Source organism: Astatotilapia calliptera, chromosome 5 (assembly GCF_900246225.1).
Source record: "Astatotilapia calliptera chromosome 5, fAstCal1.2, whole genome shotgun sequence".
In the NCBI taxonomy this organism is placed as follows: domain Eukaryota; kingdom Metazoa; phylum Chordata; class Actinopteri; order Cichliformes; family Cichlidae; genus Astatotilapia; species Astatotilapia calliptera.
In genome coordinates, this window is record NC_039306.1 from 33,717,544 (window position 1) to 33,742,836 (window position 25,293).

A 25,293-nucleotide genomic window follows, 5' to 3' on the forward strand; every position below is an offset into this window, starting at 1 on the left:
AGAGGGATTCCAGGAGCGCTGGAACTTCCCTCTCTGTTGTGGAGCTCTGGATGGGAAGCACGTCCAGACGAAGGCACCCCCCAACTCAGGATCCATGTTCCACAACTACAAGGGAACTTTCTCCATTGTTCTCCTTGCGGTTGTGGATGCAGAGCATCGCTTCCGTGTCATTGATGTTGGGGGGTACGGGAGGACCAGCGACGGTGGTATTCTGGCCAACTCCACCTTTGGTCAGGCTCTTCGGGCTGGGACTCTCCATCTGCCTCCTGACCAGCCTCTACCTGGTGGAGAACACCGTGGAGCCCAGCCCCATGTCTTTGTGGCTGATGAAGCGTTCCCGCTGCGGCGTGAGCTCATGAGACCTTTCCCTGGACGCCTCCTCCCTTTAGAGAAGAGGATCTTTAACTATCGCCTTTCCAGGGCCAGGATGATAGTGGAGAGTGCCTTCGGTATCCTCTCCTCACAGTGGAGGTTGTATCGGCGTGCCATGGAGCTCCGTCCTGAAATTGCGGAGAAGTGTGTGAAGGCAACGTGTGTTCTCCACAATTTTCTGCGCTGTGTGGACGAGAGAGGGGCACCTGCTGTGAGGGGTGTGGCACCTGCTGTGGTGGAGCCGTTGCAAGGCCTGGGTCGTGTAGCAGCAAACAACTCCTCCAGAGAGGCTGTCCTGGTGAGGGAGAAGTTCATGGCCCACTTCTCGGCAGAGGGAGCTGTGTCTTGGCAACCAAAGGAGTAGCCTGTTTGAAGTCTGAGTGACTTCCCCACAACGGCTCTTTTAAGAGCCACCCACAAACCTCTAAAGAGTGTTCCTGTCTTTTTAAAATTTTCTTAATAAATGGATCTCTACTCCAAAATAACCTAACCTCTCTTAAGTAACTTGTCTTCACTATGTTCCTATAACCATTGTGATGCAAAAGTTTGAGCAACCTTATTAATAGTCATTATTTTCCTGTATGAATCGGTTACAGTAAAAAATGTCAATTACATATATCATATAGGAGACACACACATTGATATACACTACATATTTATGTTATTTCTCTTTTTATGTGTTGCCAATATATGCACCTGCTTTATTTAGTGTAAAGTTATTGCACACTTTCTGTAAATCCAGTGAACTGCATTTCACTTCTCAAATATCACTGTGTGTGTCTCCTATATGATGTATTTAACTGACAATTTAAATTGTGACAAATAACGATTTGTACAGGACAATGATGGCTATTAACAAGGTTGCCCAAACTTTTGCATCCCACTGTATCAGTATATTTTGTCATTAGTATAATATGAAATAAATTCTACTTGTGTCAAGTCGGGTGCCAATATTTGCTGTGTAGTAGAACAGAGACATTTGTCATTATAAATGTTTATTTGATAAAAATATATAAATTCAGTAATAAAAAGATTCAACATAAATATATGAAATTTAACTATTTACAGAGAGAAAGGAATAAAAAGGACCCAGCTTGGAGTGGAAGAGCCTCAGGGGAGAAGGAGGAGGAAAATAAGAGCATTGTTTCTGCCCTGCAGAGCTGCTGCCTCATCAGAAAACTACTGATCATTAGGGTCCAATGTTTCCAAATTTAGCACAGCTGTGCTGTTGTCAAAAACTAATTCATGAATTTGGAATTTCACGAATTCTCGTGTCTGAGGCGGCATGCTCTCCAGAGCAGGAACAAGGCCGAGGAGGAAATGCTCTGTTGCAGACGGGCGTGGCTTCTTTAGGGACTCCAGGATAGCTAGCTCCACCGCCGATGGACCATCCTGGGACCCGTCCCTCGACCGCCTTCGAGCTCTCCTCCTCTGTGGGCCTGTAAAAAACAGAACAAAACACCACAAAGAAATGAGAAGGCTGCTACTAGATTGTCATTTTCAAAATTGAAAAAAACCAGGATATGAACAGATTGGTTGTAGATATTTAGTAAAGGTGATCACAAGGGAATACCTGTGGGTGCAGCAGCAGGAGCTGAGGGACCAGGGACTGGGGAGTCAGGAGAAGCAACAGGGGAGGACTCTGCTGCATGATAACTTGACTCTATCAAGACAAAAATAAATGTTAACAGGTTGAAGACAATAGTCATAGAGAATATTATATTATTATATACTTATTATTATATACAGTGGTCTCCCATTTATTGCAGCACATGAACAGTAGTCACAGTTCTCACAAGTTGATTCTCAAAGTGCAAACCTTTGTCGATTTTAAAACGTAAAAGTATTATGCCGCGCTTTTTCTCCGTCTGCGGCGCCACTTTTGTGCGCCTTTTTTGCTCCCGGTGCAGGTGTCTATTTCCGAATGAGGGTCATAGTTATGAGTGTTTTTGTGCTGTTTTTTTCTATTTGAAGTGACTCTAGACCAAGAAGGTGGAGTCGACCAACGCCATTGGAAGAGGTAAGTCTGTGTTTCAGAGAATGGCTGACAGCTCGGGTGCGACACCTAGTGGGAAAAGGGGATGCAAGCCTCTGAAGGATCAGCTTGAACAGCTTAAGAAAGCTATTCGTTTGGCTTCCCCTGGAGCTTTAAAAGCAGCAGAGAAAGAGTGCCAAGCGATGGAGGTTGAGGTAAGCAAACTTATTACATCCCAACAGAAAGGGCTGGGTGATAAAATAGCTCTGAGCCTGGTGTTAAAAACTGAAGGAGAGAGATGTGAACAGAAATTGAAACAATTTGAAGAGGAGTCCAAGGGACATTCAGTGAACAGGAAAGCCAGAGGAGAAATTAAGGATCTAAAAGAAACTCATGCCAGGTGCTGTAAGTGGCTGCTCCTGTGGAGGGCAGCCTCTTCTTGGATGACTGAGGAGGAGGATGACACAGGAAAATCAGGAGACATGGTGAGTATAATGGAGTCTTTGAAACATCTGAAGGAGGAAAATAAAAAGCTAGAGGCCCAAGTGAAGGACTTGACTCCGAAGGTAGAAGAGGCTAACAGGAATTACACACCGAAACTATATCCTTGGGCTGAATTGGCACGTTGTGCACCACCACCACCATATGTCATGCCTGTAATGACCCTTGGAGGGGGACAAGTTCGTGGTCCTGATGGACAGACTGGAGTTGTCCTTGGCGGAATAGCAGATGTTGAATATACTACTACTCCCCTGAATATCCCCGAAGAAGGGATAAGGGCAGTGGAATGTCAGTCCCAAAATATGGGAGGGACAATGATAGCCTCAGCTGCAGATGAAGGCTTGACCTCGCCTCCCAGTTTGGTGGATAGTGGAAACATCATACGGGCCGAAGTGTCTACAGTGGAACAGCCAAAGCAGGACGGGGAGGCCAAAAGGACCCCTAGAATGAAGGACAAAATACCACAAGGAGTGATAACCAAGGGAGAACATTGGGAAGGAGAAGTGTATGGACAAATGCATGAGCCCCCACGTGCGTTAATAGAGGCATTAACGGTATTGGAGGTTATAAAGCAGAGAGTAATGCAGGGAGGGCCAGAAGAGGAGAATGAAGACCGTGCGACGTCATCAGAAGAAGAGGACGATGAGAAGGACAAAGATGGAGGACCTGAGCCCCAACCAAGTACAAGCCTAATTTTGAGGAAAAGAAGTGTGAAGAGAGACCAAGCACAGAGACAGCCCATATTTAGGAGCTCAAAGGGAAAAGGAAAGTCGAGGAAGAGTAGAAAAGTGAGTTTTGAACAAGGAGCTCCTGACCCTGGTTTAAATCTGCCTCTAATAGCAGGTCCAAAGAACGAACCAGTTTATCGCGCCTATAAGGTGAGAGATTTGGAAGCATTGGTTAAACAACTTCCACCAATAACTGAGGGAGGAGCTGGCTGGTTGAGAAGGCTGGGCGCGTTGACCGAAGGAGAAGAATTAGCGCTGGGCGATTTTCGCGCTTTGGCCGGACGTTGTATGCTGGGTGGTGGGTTAGCAGATGTAGAGCAGATAGCTCAAACAACCAGATATGCAAATGACCTACAATACCATGAGGTGCAGAATGACTTAGCAGATGCAGTCCGGGAGAAGTACCCAACTCCTAACTCTGGAGCCATTCCAAAAATTATTTGGGATCCCAAAAACACACCCAGAGAGTTTTTAGCTAAAGCAAAGGAACAATGGTTGTTAGAAACAGGAATACATCCGGGGAAGGAGGGTGAAAGTAGAGCGTGGTTTCGTTCGGCAGTGCTGGCAGGGCTGCCCAACCAGGTTGCAGTTGACTTGGAAAAGAACCCAGATTTTGCCGTTGCAGACTCGGTGCAGTGGGAGAGACATGTGACCCACAGACTTCAGCAGGAACAGGATTTGGCAAACAAACAAAAGAAAGAGTTGGAGGAGGCACAGGCGCAGCTGGTAAAGATACAGCTGACGGAGGCGAGAAACAAGGCAGGTGACAGAAAGAAAGAGGATAAAGAGAGCGCAAGGAAAATAATGGTGGCAAGGCCTCAGCCCGATCCTGTGCCTGACTGGCCAGATCAGGATCCGGGTCTCTACCCTGATGACCGTTGGCCCGCCAATGCACCAAGGCAGCGTCAACCCGTAGGGAATTGGGGGACCGGTGGACCGCAGAGAGGGCGTGGTGGATCCGTGAGGGGAGGACAAAGGGCTCGGAATCCAGGGAATCCTAATAATGTGTCTTGGACTGGCTGTTACAGCTGTGGAGCAGAAGGACACTGGTCCCGAGAATGCCCTGAATGGCAGCGAAATTATCAGAGGCGAGGCTATCAATCCCAGGCACGAGGAGGCCCAAGACAAAGAGCTGCTTACAGGGGAGCACATCAAGCTCCAAACCCGAATGCAGCACCAGCCGCCCAGTACCCGGTAGCTGACTGGGGCTGGGAGGGGGAGCAATACTGACGGAGCCCGGAGAAACCGAACAGCGTGGGAACGGCAGAACCCATGCTGTCGATGACCGTGGAAGGCACTGAATTGCCCTTCCTGGTGGATACTGGAGCAACATACTCAACATTGAAAGACACACCAGACAGTGCAACACTCTCCTGTCACACAGTTAATGTGGTAGGCTTTTCCGGGATTCCAATGACACTGCCATTGACGGATCCAGCATTGACAAAGCTGGGAAAACAGACTTTGAAACACCAATATGTGGTGTCCTCACAGGTGCCTGCAAATCTCATGGGCAGGGACCTGCTTGTGAAACTGGGAGCTACAATCATGTGCTCATCAGATGGACTGATTGTTACTCTGCCTGGAGGAAAAGAATTCCCGTGTCTGGGATCACCTTCAAAGACTCAATATCTAGTCCAGAACTCTGAACAACCCACTGCCGAAATCTACTGGGGGAGGCTAGTGGAAGAAGGCATTCTGAGACATTATCAGCTATGGAAACCCTGGATAATGAGCCTGGCCGTCTATTCCCCTCCGCGAGATCCTTTCCACGTTACACTCTTTTATGATAGGGAAGATAACGATATCTATCGGGAACGATTCCAGTCTGATCTTGAGGGACAGACGTGGAATGTGCAAACACATAACATTTATGTTGGACCAGAAGGTGTGGCCGCGGCTGTGAAATTTACTGATGAACAACTGCCTTGGTACAATGTGGGAGAGGATTCAGCCCCTCACATTACATTGGCGGTCCACGAGGGTCATGGGCCAAGAGATCTGGGACCGATGGTCAAGCGGGCGCTGGACAACGCATGCTGGCAAAGCACCCAAATTCCAAATGTCTGGTATGCACCAATATGTAAAATATATCAGCTCCTGGCTGGCTCGCCAAGGTAGGGATGTACTTATGTACGTTAGCATAAGATTAAATTCAACAGAAGCAAGGCATCCCACATGCACACAACACGCAGCAGGAGTAGCAAAGATAATTCAGAAAACAGCACACATAGTGAGGGAACACCCACTGAAAGTGCTTACCACACACAGTGTAGTGGCCTATGTGAACTCACAGGCATTCACAATGACTCCACTGACGCAACAAAGGTTGAGCAAAATTTTAGAGGCGCCAAATTTGATATTTACACATGAAGGAATAAATATGGCAGACCTAATGGGGTCAGGAGAACCACATGACTGTATTAAGAAAGCCCAAGTTGAAGGAAAAATCAGGGAAGACCTGAAGGCAGAGCCCATATATGGAGCTGAGGATTGGTTCACAGATGGATGCTGCCACAGAGATGAAGAAGGATTGAAAGCGGGCTATGCAGTAGTCTGTAGAGTAGGAACTGAGTTTCAGGTGAAAGAAGCAGGAAAAATTGAGGGACAACAGTCGGCCCAGAGAGCTGAAGTGATAGCCCTAACTCGAGCCCTGAGGTTGGCTAAAAACATGAGAGTGAACATCTACACTGACTCAGCATATGCGTTTGGAGCAGCTCATGTGGAACTGGCTCAGTGGAAGAGAGCCGGGTTCAGAACGGCCACTAATGCACCCATCTGTCACAAAAAGGAAATGGAGGAACTGGAAAAGGCCCTGGAGGACCCAGACGAGGTAAGTATTATAAAATGCAAAGGCCACTCACAAGCAGACAGTATGGTGGCAAGAGGAAATCAGAAAGCTGATGAAGCCGCAAAGGAAGCAGCGGGCTACAAAGGACAGAGACAGCTGGTGCAGGTAACCCCAGAAGAGGAGGTTAGCACTAACAGCATGGAAGAAGTTAGACAGGCTCAGGAGGAGACATCCCCAGAGGAAAAGGGGGTGTGGGAAAACAAAGGAGCCTGGCAAGATGGCGGTTTGTGGAGGGGGCCAGATGGGCGTCCCGCTTTAACGGCCAAAATGGCGGAACAGAAGGTGAATGAGGCTCACGGGCTTGGTCACGTGGGAGTGAAACAGATGGAGAGAAATTTGTGCCGATGGTGGCATCCTGATTTGAGAAGGATGATACTGGAAAAGGCCAGAACGTGCCTAATTTGTGGGGCACACAACCCAAAGCCGGCAGTAAAACCTGAAGCTGGTAAGTTTCTCATGCCAGAAAGGCCAGGAGAAGAGGTCGTGATTGATTATACCGACATGATTGATACAGGCCCAGGTGGGGTGAGGTATTTGTTGGTGTGTGTGGATGTTCTGACTGGATGGCCCGAAGCATGGGCGACCAAATGTGAAGACGCGAAAAGCGTGATTAAGTGCTTAATCAATCATTACATCCCAAGGCATGGGTTTCCCAAGAGAATTAGGTCAGACAATGGTACTCACTTCAAGAACAAAGATTTGCAAGAGGTAGAGAGGATGTTGGGAGTGCAACATAAGTTCGGGACGGTCTATCATCCTCAATCTCAAGGAAAGGTAGAGAGGATGAACCTAAATTTGAAAAACAAGTTGGCTAAAATCTGTGCGCAGACAGGGCTAAATTGGGTCGCAGCCCTGCCCATTGCTTTGATGACCATAAGATGTTCTGTTAACCAATCCACAGGTTTCACCCCTTATGAGCTGCTGACTGGGAGACAGTTTCCAGCACCCTGGACAGTGGTCCCGGTGGAGCAGCCCAGGACAAGCAACAGGTCTCATGCAGAATATTTTAATGAGTTGAAGGCTCTTGTGTCCAGCTTTACAAAACAGGTCACTTGTGAGAGACCCACGGGGAACGGAGAGGTCCCGGACGCAAAGGCAGTGTGGCTGAAGGTCATTAAGCGAAAGTGGAAGGAGCCCCGCTGGACTGGTCCGTATGAGGTGACCGCCCGGACGGCTACAGCAGTCCAGCTGAAAGGGAAAGGCGACACCTGGTACCACTGGTCGCAGTGTGCACCTGCACACGAGAGCTTGGTGGAGGAAAATTCGTCTTCAAAGAACGCAGGTGTCAAGAAACAGAGGCAGAATAAACCTCTTCACCTGTGCAACGGGCCGACCAGTAGTCTACCTGGAAGGCCGAAGAAAGAAGAGCAGCCTAGGAGGAGATCGCCGCGCCTACAGAAAGGAGTGGTAACAAATTGAGAGTTTGAAAAGGGGTGGTTCAAATAAAAAGAGTAAAAAGGGAAAGAGGAAAACAGAAACAAAGTTTTAAAATTTATGCTAAGTACAAATATACATACAACATACATACAACACAATGCCATCCCGCAAAGCGGAGATTCGTGAGGAGAAAGGACTGATTAAAATGTTGCTTGTGATTGTTAGTTTGATGACTGTGATGATATTGATAATGGCCCTATGTTTGCTTGTTTATATTTTGCAGGGAGGCCCCCGCGAACTGTCTGAACACTGGGGCCAGCTGAATCCAGCACCAAAAGAGAAACCGTTTATTGAAACAGGGCTAAAAAGGAGATCAAAACGCGAGGTTTCGGGAAAAAGGGATGAGTGCCTGAGTACATATGGTGGTTTAGAGTTGAACTATGTTAATGGGTCCACAACTTCATTCACCTTTGACTTATGCGATGTTTTAAAGTGTGAAGGAGCAGATAGTAGTTGGAGAGGATATAATGTGTGGGTTTGTTGGGATTATGCAGTAAGTACACATTGTGAAAGAGGGAGTAGGCCCTTTGCAAACTGGTGTCGGAACTGGAATCAGGTAAAGGGTTACACTGGGGAAAATGGGGAAACGTCAGGACAAGGGTCAGAGAACGTGTTAAAACTCCAAAGAGATTATAGTCCATCTAAGAATCCTTTGACTATGTCACTGGGCAATTGGCGGCGTAAAAACTCTTTGTATTTAGTCTTGGGTGTGGAGACTGTGGGAACTGACCCGAAGGGGTTAATTAAAATTAACTTTCTTGAAAAGGCCAATCCCGTAAATCCCGTAGAGCCAGTTAGAGAAGAAAAGGAAATACACATGATTAACAACCAAATAAACGCTGTTGTAAATTCTACAGGAAAAAGGGGAAATGGGCCGTCATATGTGGTACCAGAGGAACAGGAACTAAAGGATAGACGAGTCCTGGCAGTGGACTATACTAGACTGAAGCCTCAGGATTTAATTGAGCGCGCCACTGGGTTCAGTGACAGTAATCTCTGGCTGGACTGGATGGCTCTAAATGCTAGGGAACAAGAGGTATCCAATTGTGTTGCTTGTGCCTCTGCTAGACCACGGCTGTTCACAGAGCCCGCTCCACTCCATCCGGAGGACAAGTGGGGTTATGATTGCATGTTGCGAATGACTAGAGGAGCGGTGAGTACTGGAGACTGTACTGTGTTATCTAGTTTGTTTCCTCCAGTTGATAAGCGGACAAAGCCAGGACCATTTTTGCCGAAAAAAGATAATTATACGTGCTTTAAGTTCTCCACAGATAAAGTAATATATGACGTGGGAGAAATCGACCCAAGTTGGTGCGCTGTTACCCAGACGGGAAGAACCACAAACAATGTAAGTGATCCCAACACTTTAATTGGGACTTGGGCTAGAAGTGGACTTTATTATTATTGTGGGCACAAGACTCTTTTGGCTCGTGTTCCTCTGGGAAGTGTGGGGACGTGCGCGATGGTGAGGCTAGGAGCACCTCTTATGCTAATTGGAAATCAGGTAAAAAACATTCCACAGCACAACACACGCACATTGGCAGCTAGGCGGAAGAGACATATCTTGTCCAAAAGCGGGATTGAGGGAACACACGCTTATGACCCTAGGCTGAACTCGCCAACCTGGATTGACTCAATAGGGGTCCCCAGAGGAGTTCCGAATGAATATAAACTCGTAGACCAAATAGCTGCGGGGTTTGAGAATCTTCCAATAATTTCTGCTCTTTTTCCAGTGACCCCGAACAAAAATGTAGACAGAATCAATTATGTTCACTATAATTTGCTGAGGCTCTCTAACCTTACCAGAGACGGGATGGAAGGGTTAGCGGAGCAAATGGGTCCGACCTCATTAATGGGAGTCCAAAATAGAATGGCCCTTGATATGTTATTGGCGGAAAAAGGGGGGGTTTGTGCGATGTTCGGTGATCAGTGTTGTACTTTTATCCCGAATAACACTGCTCCAGATGGCTCGGTGACGCGAGCCTTGGAGGGGCTAAAGAGTCTCTCTAGGACCATGCATGACCACTCGGGAATTGACAACCCGCTGGAGAGCTGGATGACCTCAGTGTTCGGAAAGTGGAAGGGGCTTGTTCTGTCAATTATGTTGTCTCTATCTGTATTGGTGGGTATTTTGGTGACTTGTGGTTGTTGTCTCATTCCTTGTGCCCGAAGGTTGGTAGAGAAAGTGATTGTAAAGGCAGTGGACCCTGGGGCGGTGGCCCCTATGTCCATGATGCCGATGATGGATCTGGAGGTAGCCGAGTGGACTGAGGAGTGAACAACAACCTATGTATCGACCTCTGGTGTGCCAGAGGTCGTAAGGGGGAATTGTGGGGATGAACAAAAAGTATTTTACCAGCATAATATAATCTGCAGTATGATCATTGCTTTAACAATGTAATAGATAGCTTTAAGATGGCCTTAAGATGTTTATGATGATGTTAACTTTGTATTTCAGGTGCAGTTATAACCATTTTATACATATTGCATATCTGTGCTTATTTGAGTTGATGTTCAGGTTCATTAATGGTTGTGAGCTTCATCGAGTGAGAGTGTCTAGATGATCCATGTTGAGGGAAAACTAGAACATAGAAGGAATTGCAGTACATGCTTACACAACAGTTCATTTTAATATTTTTTATATGTTCATATTCTTGTATTAAGCTTTAAGTAGGGGTTCGTGATTAAAACATTTATTTAGTAGAGGACACATACATAGTTTCAGTTGTTGCATATCAGAGTGGCTTCTGTCTCTCTGTCTGGTTAGAGGTCAGGAGCTAGTCGCGAGGTGAAACAGGGTGCAATTGTGGTTAGCACACAGACACACACTTAGTTAGAGAATCATTTATAGGTGAAAGTTTAATCATGTTTTGCTGGGGTTGCAACAAGAGCAGTTTGTCGCAGAACTGCTGCGAGCATCCGGCAGTGACAGGAAGCACCTGTTGTGAAGATAGGAGACAATTGTTCTTTTAAACGGTGTCAAAAGTCGTTGTGGTTTTGATTTGATCTATGTATAAAATGTATCTGTGACGTTGAAGGGGCGTCATTAAATTTAAGCCCTGACGGTATAAATATCTGTTTAATGCTTTGAGTAAGTTGAAGATCAATTGCTGTTTCCTTTGATCTTCCCACATGTGAATTAAAATCTTCGTTTGACTTCACCCGGCCGGACCAGTGTGGTTATTTTTCGATCACCTCTTGTACCCTTCCTCAATTTTTGGATCTTAACATTATCAAAACCAAACATGATAAGTTTGGCAAGCGCAGGAGACACGACACGGAGGAGATTTGTCATTTGGGCTGCAGAATGCAATGCGCATTGTTGAAAGCTCTACGGTGCAATAAAAAAAATCAGCGAAAAGGCGAGGCAGTGACGGATGAACAGCGGGACTACTTTATACTGTTTATTAATAAACAAAATATATTCCTGTATGACAACACGCATAAATTAACTGCCTACATTAATTAATTGTAAACATACCTTCTGACTGACACTCCCCTGCTGCCTCTTCGGGCTGTCCCTGGTCCTCGGGGGAGAAGTTCTCCACGGTCCGCACCATATTACCGCTGGTCTCCCGCGGGGTGAGGAAGGGGTCCAGAAACCCCATGACCGCGAAGAACTTCCATCTCCTCCCCGATCCTGCTGCAGACCCACTCCTCTTCTCCTTCTCTGACCTCTTCTCCTTATTATAGGTGTCCCTGAGGCTCTTCCACTTTCTCCTGCAGATGTCCTCTGAATAAATGCATTATCTGGTTAGCAGAAAGGTATTTGTACAACAGTGGGAAAATCGCGGGACAGTAGGCGCGCTTGCTAGCTTTTGCACGGCTTCATCGGGTCAGTCTGAAAATTAAAAAGAAGAAGGAATGAACTTACCAGGTTGCCCGATCTCCTCACTTATGTGTCTCCAAGCTAGGTCCTTTTTATTCCTGTCTCGGTAGAAATAGGAGCTGGCATCGTATAGCTCGGGGTGGTTAGCCACGGCGCTGATCAGCTTTTCCTCCATACTGAATGAAGAATGAAGGGCTTTGGCTGGATCTGCCCCTTTGACCTAGGTCAGAGCCACGTCACCAGGCTCCTGATTGGTTGTCGCGGCGCGATTTGACGCTGGAGTTCAGATTTTTCCAACTCGAGCGGTAGACGCGAAACGCGCGTATGCACAAAATGCAACACAAAAACTCACGCGCGTGGTTTTATTCGCGCGTCAAACGCGCCAGACGCGCTACACTGACGCGCGTTTCACGCGTTTTCGCGACGCAAATCTGCTTCCGAATTTTCGCGGGACCCGCAATCGCGCGTCATTGCGCCTTTCCATTGACTTTACATGTAAACCTGACGCTCTATTCGCGTCCATCGCGTTCGGTGTGAACACACCGTTAGTCTGCCTGCCCATAGATCCCGCTTATCAGTTCTTGCACACTCTTTACGATCAGCTGATTTCAGTTTGTGTGTCTGAGGAGAAAAATAGTGGAGCAGTCTCCAGCGTGGATATGGACATTAATTTTATTGTTATTACACAAAAGGATGAGAGTGTGATGCTAAACTGGAGACTGCTCCAGGACAGAAATAGCTCCATCATACTGTTAACCAACTTCAGCTCTTAGCAAGCACCTGCACAACATGCTAATGCAGATTGTAATCCATAGGCAGCAGCAACAGAACATAATGAAGATCAGTGGAGTCCATGTTTCTTCTGCTGATGATTCAGTCCTGTAAACCATGGGCAGCTGAGGAAAAACTGGCAGTAAATGATAACAATAACTAGGGCTGAACAATTAGTCATTTATTGTGATTAAAATCAAACTTTAGTTATATTCTTTGACCAAATATGTTTACTTTGATATATTTCAGCACGGTGGCACGGTGGTTAGCACTGTTGCCTCACAGCAAGAAGGTCTGGAGTTCAATTCCACCATCAGGCCGGGGTCTTTCTGTGTGGAGTTTGCATGTTCTCCCCGTGTTTGCGTGGGTTCTCTCCGGGTACTCCGGCTTCCTCCCACCGTCCAAAGACATGCAGCTTGTGGGGATAGGTTAATTGGATAATCCAAATTGCCACTAGGTGTGAATGTGAGTGTGAATGGTTGTCTGTCCCTATGTGTTAGCCCTGCGACAGACTGGCGACCTGTCCAGGGTGTACCCCGCCTTTCGCCCTATGACAGCTGGGATAGGCTCCAGCGACCCTGAAAAGGATAAGCGGAAACGAATGGATGGATGGATATTTCAACTCTAATCTAAAATACAATATATGTTAGAAAAATCTGAAACAATTTCAATAAATCATTCAGCCCTCAAAGGCATCAGGTATCACACATTACTCTCCATAAAAATGGATCAGTTTGGTCATCTGTCTGCAAAGCAACTTGCCCGTTTTTGCCATTTCAGTTTCTCTTCCTGCAGAGTCACTAAATCTGACTTTGCAGTACCACGTGGGGGCCATTTTCACAAGTGCAAATCCTGTGATGTAGCTGATCACTGCCTCCATGTATTCAGAGAGGTTGCATACATCTGGGAGGTCAGGAATCGAGTGATCTTCAGTGTCATTTACTTCCACAAAGTGCACTTCCATTCTGCAACAACATTTACAGCTGCAGATGTTGAATCGAGAATGTATGTGTTGTCTCGAAGTAAACAATTGTCTGTGCCTGTTTTAATTTGGTGCCTAACAAGTAAACGTTTGTAGGCTCCCCTGAACTGTCTGGCATTAGGATTGTCATTGTGCCCACCTCTTGCTCTTATGGCAGTGAAGAAGAGCTCCAAGTGGTCCTGACTCAGTTTGTAGGTCAGAAGATACCTGCATGGGTCCTCTCAACAAGTTTATTATAGATGTTAAGTGCACTTATGCTATTAGCAATGAAGCCATATATGGCAGTCTTCTTTTTTGTTGTTTGAAGTGGCACCATCTTGTCATAGTGCTTGACCTTCAACCCACGAAGCAAGGTTTCTGTATCCTCCAAGATTGTCTCAGCCCTGTGTTTAGTTGTTGGCTTAATTAGAGCTTTGTAACCTTTTCCAAGAGGATTACAGCTGTTGAGCACATCAAAAGCTGCATCTACAGTGTGCACCAACTCCACAGTTGCAGCACAACTCCTCCAACTTCACAGAAATCCATTGTATCCGCTGCACTTCTGCTGAAGAGCTGTGCTGCTAGGTGGACTTTCAGTTTTTGTTTTTTCAACTGTAAATGAGCCATGTCTTGGAGTTTATTAAGGGCTTCAAAGTACTTCCACTTAATCTTCCTCCCATCTTCTGTCTGAAATTCCATCGAAGATGCAAAGGCATTACGAAGAAGCTTTAGCATATGGCATGCATCCAGGATCACATGCACTTTTTGTGTGGGATTCTCTGGATGAAAGAAGTAGGGCTTCATGTTGTCGATATTTAATTCTGTGCCAAGTTCCCTTATCATGCCGAGGTTACTTGTAGGAGCATCACACGCAAGGTAGACAACTTTAACAATGACCTCATGAAGCCTGCTAAGGCTTTCCCGAATAACATTGGCCTTCTCTGATCCATCCATACCATCGATGAGGACGTATACAACGAGTCATGGGAATTTTCCATGACTCGTTGACAGCCACAACCATAAGGACCAAGGCCTGGGTGGCGAGTGTGTTGTCAATTTCACCAGTGCCTATATCTACATAGCCATGGAACTAGTCCTCTGCAAACTCAATCATCTTTTGGATGTACATTTCATCCATCATTAGAGCACACACTGTTTCCTTTCCCTGTTCTCTGTTTGCCTCCACATGATTTGTTACTGCTCTAAAAGTTGCTACTGTACCAAGTGTGAATGGTGTGACTGTGTGGCAACGCTTTATTAAAATTCTCCCGTACATACTCATATGCCTTTGGGCAGTAAAAAGGAAGTGTGGTGGCAAACAGTTTCAGCTCCTCAGAATATTTAGCTGACTTTTTCCCCTCTTGTATTTTATGCAAGATGTGTTTTAGAACTTCACTGATTGACTCAAGCAAAGATGCACACTGATTTGAGATCAAGAGCTTTTTCTTGAGTTCTTTGGTGACATTCTTTAAGGTACAAACTTTTGTCTTTAAACTCCTAGACTTTTGGCATTTCAGTCTCAGGTTTTTCCTGTACTTTATTTGCATCTCTTCTGAAGCCTGATTTTTACGCTTTAAAGACTTTGGAGACTCAATGTTGTAGCAGTGATCTTCTTGAATACCGCTCGGTTTTGCTAATGTAGTTGTTAATAATGCGTAACTATGGTCCTGATGGTTAATATCCACTGTTACGGCAGTGTCATTTTCAATCAAGGTGCTGTAATTGGCAGCAGATGTCATGTTGTGGTTGAATTTCGCATGTATTTGACCAACATTACTGTTCCCTGACACCTTGCTTGATAAACCTGGGGAGCCACTTACCTCTGTGCCAGTACCTACCAAAATCTTACGTCTTGCTCCTCTCACAGTTGACTTCAGCTGAATACATGGAAAACTGAAAATAGTTGGAACTGCTGTGCTACTTAGGCAACAGATTTCCTAAAGCAGCACAAAATAAGAATGAGGAACTTTATATTTAATGTTATTTTTTATAATATTACATATTGTATAGTTATAGATTTTATTAACCTTTGAGTCCGCGATGATGATATTTTCTTCAAAATGAGCACTGCAAAGACGACATGATGGTGTGTGGTGCTGTAGCCTGTAGATTTATATTGTTAAATGGTAATTATGTGACAGTGCGTTTCATTTTACAGAGTAACATGAAAGTAACGTAACGAGTAGTATAACGACTGTCTTTCTCCTGGGAGTAATTAAGTAACAATACTGCACTACTTTTAAGAAAAACGTTCTCAATAATATGCGTAATAATGTTTTTACTTAACTTTTTTGAGTAATGACCCCAACACTGATCACAACTTTGATGCTGATCACACCTCCAATATGCACAAAACATTTGATCACCCAGCATGAAATGAATTTGCATGAATGTAATGTCTTTGACATGCTGCTTAGAGATGATGGTGACTCTCAAGTTGGAGCCAGTGAGAATTGATAAGGAATCGAATTGATAAGTGATATATGAAGTCAGAATTGCTAAATTCTTATCTATTTCAATTCCTGGTGGGGAGACATGCCTTTATCACAGTGCCCCACTAGTCCGGTACCATAACCAGCCAGACCCATTAATAGCAGTTTTCCATTTAATGATCTGTGAACTTTGCTTGATAAAACTTGTAGTTAAGGCTAGCCTGAGTGACCCTAGCAATCCCTTATGTTATTTTGCAAGAGATCAAGGGTGCTGGGGGGGGATTCCCATGATACTTTTCCTTCTTTACTCACCTCTTTTCCCTCTGTTTTATATGCTATTCTGCATTTAATCATTAGTTGTTATTACTCTTGCTCTCCTCCACGGCATCTTATGTCTTGCCTCTCTGCCCTCAATACTAACCTGTCGGCTGATGGCCGTCCCTCCCTGAGCCTTGTTCTGCTGGAGGTTTCTTCCTGTTAAAAGGGAGTTTTTCCTTCTCCCTGTCAACAAGTGTTTGCTCATAACGGTTGTCTGATTGTTGGGATTTTCTCTGTATTATTGTAGGATCTTTATCTTTAGATATAAAACTCAGTAAGGAATTGAATTGGTGAATTGCTAAGATTTTACTTTAGTTGTCAAGAAAAGGAACGTATGAAATATCTCCATAGTTCCCTTGAAATCCATAACGCAACATAAGAGAGTGACAAGCATTGCTTGTCTTTTCAAAACACAAATCTATTAAAACGTTTCAAAGAGCATTCTGTTCGTGCACATTTTCCTGTGTTAGAGGCCTGACTTCAGTTCAGGAGATGTGGCTTGAGCTAAGGAGGAATAGGATGATATTTTATTGAGATGTGGGTCAGCACGGCAGCTTCCGCAAACCAGCACTTGCTTCTATGTTGTTTAATGGATAAATTGTCAGTTTATGAGACTGCATCGGTTTGTTGAGAGATGCAGTTACACACTAGTCAATATATGTATTTGTGAGTCCAACATTATTTTTTTTATTAAATAACCTAAAAAAATAATCGATTGTACGTTTTAACTAAGTTCAGTACAACCGATAATTAAGGAGTATTGTTTGTTTCATATATTATGAATACACGTGTGCTGGCTATCACCACAAAGGAAAAACTTCTGTAATAAACTCAATGTGCTCACAAACCCTAATTACATAAGTTACACTGAGGAAGAAAACTTCTGTCCTGCCTGACTGCCCTAGTCCTTTTTGCCTCGCTCGCTCTCTCCCTGGTTAACTAGTGTACCAGGACCCATCAGCTTGTCTTTTTGCCTGTCCGTCTGTCAAGCTTTCCACTTGGTTTCCCACCAAGATGTGTTTTTTCCACCTCATGGAGCAGACATAAAAAAGAAAAGATTTTCTATTTCCCTTATTTTTTTCCCCCAATATAGCAGTTTGTTTTTGTTTTTTTTACCCGAGTGAGTAAAATACAAAAGTACATGATATTCAGTTGGAAAAAAAATATCTTTGCTCTACAGCATGAATGCTCTACAGTTGAATTCTTGCTTCTGTTAATCCATCTGTTATTCTCTTTTTGTTCATTGTCAGTCTGTTCTGAATTCACAGGAGCAGACAGTGCTGCAGTCAAACAGCTCCACTTGTTCTTTGTCATCTGCTCGTTATTAGTTTAATGGAAGTGTTAAATCAAAACAATGTACAACAGTAAATCCAAATCACAGTGGGCTTCTTATAACTATGTATTCATTGCTGTTTGTTCATTCTCCCTTTGTAGCCATCTGTCTGAGGTCCAACCCTCAGCATTCATTTTCCTTTCATCTGTGTCTGAAAAGGCTGGACTGCATAATTCATTATGAAAACCGACCTCATTATATACATGCCTCTAATTTACAATCATTTAAAATAAAAAACACATTTATGACTTTTAAAATTCCTAGTAAGTGGGTTTCAACCATCTATAAATGTTCCTGCTTAATTCTTCAGTGGAATACAAAATGCATAGATGCATTACACTTTGATTCTAATAAGAGCAAGAAAAACAAGTTGTTCATTTTTGGGGGGGGTTTCTATTACATTGAAGGCTTAAAAAACAACATTTACAAACTGTAGAATTGCCAATTTACAGATCTAGAATGTATAAGGGAACAATTCAATTGTTTTGGAATGAGTTTTAAATGTTGGAACATTTTCCAGTCGTTTAAGTTAAAGTTTTGGTCTGTACTAACTACTGACAGAAATACTTGGGCCATTTATTCACAAAGCTTGATATTAATGCTATTCTAAAAAATCTCAATCCTAAAAAAATCAATTAACGAAAGTTATAGAAGTGGGATATTTTCTAAGATCGTCCCAGTTACAATAAAAGTTGCTCACGAAACGTGTACTGTCTACAAATCATGTGACCGCAATGTGCACCCTTGTAGTGGAAAGACTCTCTGTTCCATATTATGATGACTTAAAATATTAAATACTCTATGCAGTTTTTATTCTGCTAACCTTGAGTTTAGATCAACTACACACTTTTGTTAATTCTATTTAGTTGTGATCATTTCTGCACTTTTCTTACCTTAGTGAGTGATTTCATCCTGTGATATGGTATTTATCTTACTGACCTATTTTAGCTATTTTATTGTAGGTGGTGGGGGGTTTGGTGTCTGTGTCATGGGCCTGGGTCTGTGACCCGGTGTTTTTGAATTACTAATAGTCTTTGACTTCATTGTTATTTATAGTTTCTAGTCTCTTGGGTTCTGTCTCTGTGCCTCCCCGGTGTTCCTCGTGTCACGTCATCTTTTCATGTCTTCCCCAGTTCCAGTGTCAAGTCCACGTCTCAGTCTGTGTCTCATGTTTCCTGTTTTATTTTGCTAGTTCCTTGTCTGGTGTGTAGCGTGTTCAGTTTTGCTTCCCTCCCAGCCTTGTGTGTGATTACTCCCACCTGTGCTCTCCTCCTGTGTCTCATTCCCTCGCACACTGGATGGGAAGCTGTGTGATAGCAGGCTGAACAAAACACATGTTCTTTTGTGGGGTAATCAGGTTGTTAGTTTTTAACTGTTGCAAATCGGCAACGCCTGCCTTGAGAGGGTTAAACAGGATGTGATGGTTTAAATGGCGTTCAGGACCTTTGCTCCTGGTATTATGTGCAATTGTTGCCTCCGGCATTAAGTGTATTCTTCTCTAACTCAGGTGAGGTGAATGATGCGCCTCCTTTTGGTGACAGCAAATTTATAAAGGTTTGCCATGAAACTCCCGTGCTTATGTTCATTTGTTGTCTCAAAAACCCATCCCACAGATGCTACGAATTTGATTTTACTGTGAATAGAAGGTTTTTCTGGAAGGACATTATTGCCTCCTCACCTTCTACCTGAGCCAAATGAATTGGCATTGATATAGATAAGAGCCTGCTGCTGAAAATACCCCTGCTATCATTATCGGAGGTGCTGCAACTGTTTAGAGAGAATAGAGATCTCAGCAGGTTTAAGAGACAGGAGGAGGTGTATTTATCCTTCTGCTGAGAAGAGAGGTACACTGCAGCGTCTCATCTCTCATTGCACTGTTCAGCCTGAAGGGGAAACTCCCCCATCTGTTTCCCTGCAGGGAAAATGTTATTTGGCTGACTGAGACAGCTTCCACGATTATAGCCACTGATGGTGGGTAACGTGTGTCTGTCCATGTGCGTACTGTCTCTTCAGTTATTTGGAGATGATTGTGTAATGGGTTGCAGTTGAAAATAGGAAAACTGTACATGAAGTGCTACACTAACAGAAAAAGGAACAAGGAAAACAGGTTCTTTACTTTGAATTATTGAAAGTTTACCTTACAGCTGAGTTCCTGGGATTAACATATGGATCTATAGAAAACCTATATGTTTGGAGCAGCCTGAGTATGGCCTGGGTATGTGGCTCATTTTTACGTATGAGGTATTTGATCCCCACACAAAAGCTTGGTCATTGTCAGCAATGAGTCAGACTTATTTCTGGTAGGGTATTGGACTTCACCAAGGCTTCCTTTTGTCAGCTATTGTGTCTTCAATGATGTGCATGCTGTACTGATGCTGATGAGAAAGCTGAGCGTAAATATGAAACTGAAATTTGAGGACTTCTTTAATCCCACTGAGATGTCGTCTGTAGAGGAAGCAAAGTCTGGAGCAAGGCAACTAAAAATAAACGTATCCATGACCGCTTTGGATGGGGGGGTTTTCGTAGTGGAAAAAAGGTATCGTGAGAATATGTTACTTAATCACATCATCAAAATGTTTTTTGCTGGGTTGACTGGCAGTACCCTGTGAGTTTACATTTTTATGATTATTGAAGCATGTTTGTGTGCTTAACATGATGAATTTTGTTCGTTGGCTCACTGGAAACTCTTGTCAATGCTGTTTTTGTTTTCTGTTTCCAGGTGCCTTCACAGTTACCACGGCCAACTTCTGTAGCATGACCTTCCATCCTCAAGCTTCCATAGAAGCCAGTAGACTCAGCAGAAATTACACTGTCCAGAAGCACCTTCTACACACACTTAAGTAGTTTTATCATTACATAATATTAGATGGGTTATTATGGAAAGCTGACATAAATCGATTTTCACACAAATAGGTTGTTTTGTGAAATTTTAATTCCCTTTTGCAAAGGGGTCAAACAACAATACAGAGCACAACAGCACTCTGTGTGGCTTTTCAGAAAGAATAATAAGAAAAACCAAATCATTTATAGAAACAAGTTATCTCCCTGCTATGGTCACAGCATACAATACGGACATTCCATGCAAAACAAATGGCATTCATAGTCGACTGTATCTTGTATTCAAAGATTATATAAATGATGCTTTGGAACCTCCTGTTCAGCCAGGTCATCTTAACACACACAACGAGTGAATCTTTACATTTTCTATCATTTTTTCATCGTCACACATCATGTTTACAAAATGGCGCAATCAATAAACTTCGAAACATCTAACCACTAACCACTGGGCTCATAAAAACATCAGCAGAGGAGAAAGAGTTAAAATGAGAAACACGAATAATGCTGGAATAATAAGACAGAATTCCTTAATCTGTGGCTCAGTTGCTACTCTTCCACATTTAAAGGAGGCAGGTAAGCTGGTTTGGGCATATGACCAGGATGTCTCCTCGAGATTACATCTCTCAGTTAGCCTCGGCTGGCATGGAGATGGTGGCTGGGAAAAGAGAGGTCTCGGCTTCATTCCTTAGAAAATGGATGGATTTTTTTTAATCCTAAATGTGACATTTTTTTTTAATGACGTTTTAATTAAGAATTTAATGAAGGTTTCTTATTCTAATTCCACTTTCCATTTATTTGGGTATTTATTAATGCATTAATAGTTCATTTAGAAATATTTACTTATAATTTGGCTTTTTATAGTAAATTTAAATGATTAAATATAGAATTACGTCATCAATGTCTCTCAAATGATTCAGTAAAGGACTAGATGTTACAATCCCTGATAATGCATTGCTTCAAATGGAGAAAGTCTTGAGGGGTTATTAGGAAAGGCAGTCCAGAGACTTTACCAGCGGGACACATCTATGTGTGCCTCAACTTCACAGGGTGTTTCGGTCTTGTATCCCAGGCTAATCTGCCCTTTTTTCCCTTCCTTGGTTAGGGTTTAGGAATTAGAGATCTGATCTAGATTATCATATTAAAATTTTGGGACACATCGTCAGTAGTGGACCTTGGATTCATCGGGTGTTTCAGCCATTATTACTAGACACTCTCATCCAAGGAGGCCTTCCATGGTTGATCAGGCCCCGGAGTGTGTCACTGGTTTATGTTAAATTGTTATTTCTACTGCTTTCTTCTGTTTAGTTTTCTACAATAGTAATACTTACCTCTTTAATATTTATGGAGCCTCACTTCTTCAAAGGGACAGAAAAGGTGATAGAGAGCAGTAAGACAAAAGAGACAAGATAGGAGAGAGGACACACCTCCCCACTGCCTCCCAGAAAAGGGAAGAAGAGCAGAACATTTTACTTTTCTTTATTTCTCTTTCATTTAGTTTCACTACCATGAGGTTGACTGCACAGTCCCCAGGAGGCCCTGAGACAGCTGTATCAGTCAACCAGCAAAATTTCTAGTGTTTTCTACCCTTTTGACACCCTCCACTAAGGCAGGCCCACCACAGGTTAATCAATCCTGGGCGTGTGTCTCACGGTTAGCTGACTGCCTTAGCTGCCCAAGTGTTGTCAGTCCTCTTTAGCCACAGCCAGTGGCTGGTCCTCTCAGCAGTGTTAGCTAGTTCTCTTATAGCCTGATGTTGCGCCTGTCTTCTGATCCCAATCTCTCTAAGCAGTTTTCAGAATCAGAATACTTTATTGATCCCTGGGGGAAATTATTTTTTGTTACAGTGCTCCATTTTAAACCAACATTAAGACAAGACAGACAATACGCTAACTAAGAATAGTACAATAATAGTACAACAGTTTTGCTGTTGTACTGGCAACAAAGCCCCTGTACCCCACTTCCACCGGGCGCACCTTGATCTTTCAGCCTCTGTCCTCTGCCTCAGCTGCCAAGTTGGCATACCGCAGCTTCTTACACTCAACTGCTTCCTCAATTGCATCCTCCCACAGCACCGTCAGCTCAAAGACGTAAACAAGTTTTCGGGAGTTGGACCAAAGGACTATATATTATAACTATATTATTATATTTTTATAACTATATAACTCAACCATAACTCAGATTGCTTTATTTTGATGTGCTTGACTCTCCTGATCCTCCACAGTAAGCATTTTCGTTTTGCATTTAAAGAATTTCCCAGAGGACATATTTTGTCCAAATGCTTCATTTTGCAATACATGCTAATTAGTTGGGTCTGTTGCAAAGAGAAAACAGATTGTGCTAGCACATTTTGTTGTGATTTTGTAAGCAGATTTTCCAAACGTCCGCATTTCCACAGCTATACAAGAGTGTGGTCTCTATCATCAATATTTCCCTTTGAAAATTTAGTTTGTCTTCAGAAAAACCGTATAGATGAATGTTTGTTATCTCTATGTCTGTAACTGTGCATTCAGCCAGGCTTGAATGAAAGGATAGAAACAGAAAGCGAGATCTCTGTGTTTGCTCATCAAATATGAAACAGCCTCCTTGGTGGCAGCAGCTCCCCAGGATAGATTTTAATTTCTGTAATGCTGTGTGCTCGTACACCATCTCCCTGTGTGTGTTAATGAGTGAGTAGGAAAGAAAGAGAAACTTGCCTGCTGCCGAAGGACGAGGGCAAGCGTGTGTTTCCATCTGTTTTTACACGTGTATTTGTCTTTATGGCAGTTCAGATGAATTAAAACCAACATTATGTAATTTTTAATTTCGTGGGAATAATATAATGAATGTTTTCTACCTTATTCTTCATCATTATTCTGCAAAATGAAACACTCGCCTGCATTGATTCGTTTTTTGTCACTGCAGAGGACAAACGTGAGTGTCATGATTACATCAGACTTCAGCGTCATTATCAGCTTCACTTTTTTTTCTTTTTTTTCCTCTTAATATAAGTTAATAAACCTTGATGTTTTGAGAAGGGCTGCATGCTGCGTCGTGTTAATCATTTGATTCAAAAGTGGATTTTTCAGATTTCCCTTGTGGGTGTGTGTGCGATAATGCAGAATGACCGATTATAAACAATGTCCACCAAATGGACTGGACTATATATAGATATACTAGATATACACTCCCAACTGGTGCATCTGTGTCCAGTAAAGGTCCCTAGGCTAGACTTCAATGCCAATCAAGCCTACCTCAGACATGAGCAAGAGACAGAAAAATGAAGCGATACCAGCTCAGACATCACCCGGATTAACAAGGTCCACGTCAGGTATTGAGGAACCAGGACACACTGAAAAGTGGGCAACTGGAACAAGAAGGCATAAGTGGGCAAGAGATGAAAATTGAGTGCTGTTGGAATGCTACTACGCAAGTAACCTCAGTGGAAGGTGTTATATGAATAGAATGAGAGACTTATGAAATCTCCGATACCCAGCATCCAGATTGATGGCGAAACAATGGTTGCTCAGTGTTCCAAAATTGGGAAGAAGGAACTGCTATCATGGCTAGAGACTGACGAGGTACAACACAAATGCTATGGCAAGGGGGAGCCAGGACAACGGGTCAGGGGATTATGTGAGGACAGCCTGGAAGGCTTCTGGAGAAACCTGTAGCAGAGGAGGGACTGGTTCCATTCAACTACCAGCCGATATCCTGCCTCAGTACCACAGGCATCAGAAGAATCAGAAAGGGTTTTATTGCCAAATGTTGAGCAGGTTTACAACATTAGGAAATTGCTGCGGTACTTAGTGCAAACATACTGTCAGACAATGCTTAAATAAACATAAAAATAAAAAATTAAGTGCTAAGTAGATAGATATATGCATGAGTGCAGGTGGTAATCAGTGCAAACATGGAATGATGCAGTGAACACAGTGTAGGGTCATGTGTTAGTGGTGGGAACAGTCACATGGTTATTGTTCATGTGTCCAACAGCAGAGGGGAAGAAACTGTTCTTATGGCGAGAGGTTCTGGTGCGAATGGACCGGAGCCTCCTGCCTGAGGGGAGCAGGTCAAACAGACTGTGTCCAGGGTGAGAAGGGTCAGCTGAGATCCGAGCTGCACGCCCCAGTGTCCTGGAGGTGTACAGGTCCTGCAGAGATGGGAGTCTGCAGCCAATCACCTTCTCAGCAGAGCGCACAACACGCTGCAGTCTCTGTTTGTCCCTGGTAGTGGCTCCAGCGTACCACACGGTGATGGAGGAGGTGAGGATGGACTCAATGATTGCAGTGTAGAATTGCATCATCGTCCGTTTCGGCAGGTTGAATTTCTTCAGCTGCCTCAGGAAGTACATCCTCTGGCTAAGATGAATAACCACATGGCTCAATGCATGAGCGGGGCACAGAAAGGAAATGGCAAGAAAACCAGAGGAGCGAAACACCAGCTACTGGTAGACAGAGCAGTCGCCTGAGACTGCAAGACCAGGCCGACCAACCTGTGCACTGCCTGGATTGATTACAAGAAGGCCTATGAGTCAGTGCCCCACAACTGGATCCTAGAATGCCTATAATTGTACAAGATCAACTGGACCTTAAGAGTCTTCATCAGGAATTCAATGGGGATGTGGCATACAACACTAGAGGCCAACTTAAAGGCCGCAGCACAAGTCAATATCAAGTGCAGGATCTACCAAGCAGATGCTCTGTCCCCAATGATGATCTGCATAGGCCTCAACCTCCTCAGTCAGCTCATTGACAAGACAAGACGGATACAAACTAAGAGCAGAGCAATCGTCAGCCACCTCCTCTACATGGATGACATCAAGCTGTTTGCCAAGAGTGAACAAGACATTGATTCACTGATCCACACTACCAGAATATACAGCAATGACATTGGAATGTCATTCGGATTAGAGAAGTGTAGTCAGATACTAAAGTGAGGCCTACTAGTTTAATTTCATTTAATCGGTTT

General features: G+C 43.8%; 1 protein-coding gene across 1 annotated transcript; it reads right to left on the reverse strand.

The window, feature by feature from the left end:
* Nucleotides 1–1,551: 1,551 nt before the first annotated feature.
* On the reverse strand, nucleotides 1,552–11,932 carry LOC113022278 (uncharacterized). Its single transcript, XM_026167504.1, has 4 exons — nucleotides 11,739–11,932; nucleotides 11,346–11,597; nucleotides 1,946–2,035; nucleotides 1,552–1,811 (listed from the first exon to the last, which is right to left on the reverse strand). The coding sequence occupies exons 1-4, from the start codon at nucleotides 11,866–11,868 to the stop codon at nucleotides 1,552–1,554; spliced, it is 732 nt and encodes a 243-aa protein (XP_026023289.1). The 5' UTR covers nucleotides 11,869–11,932.
* Nucleotides 11,933–25,293: the final 13,361 nt, after the last annotated feature.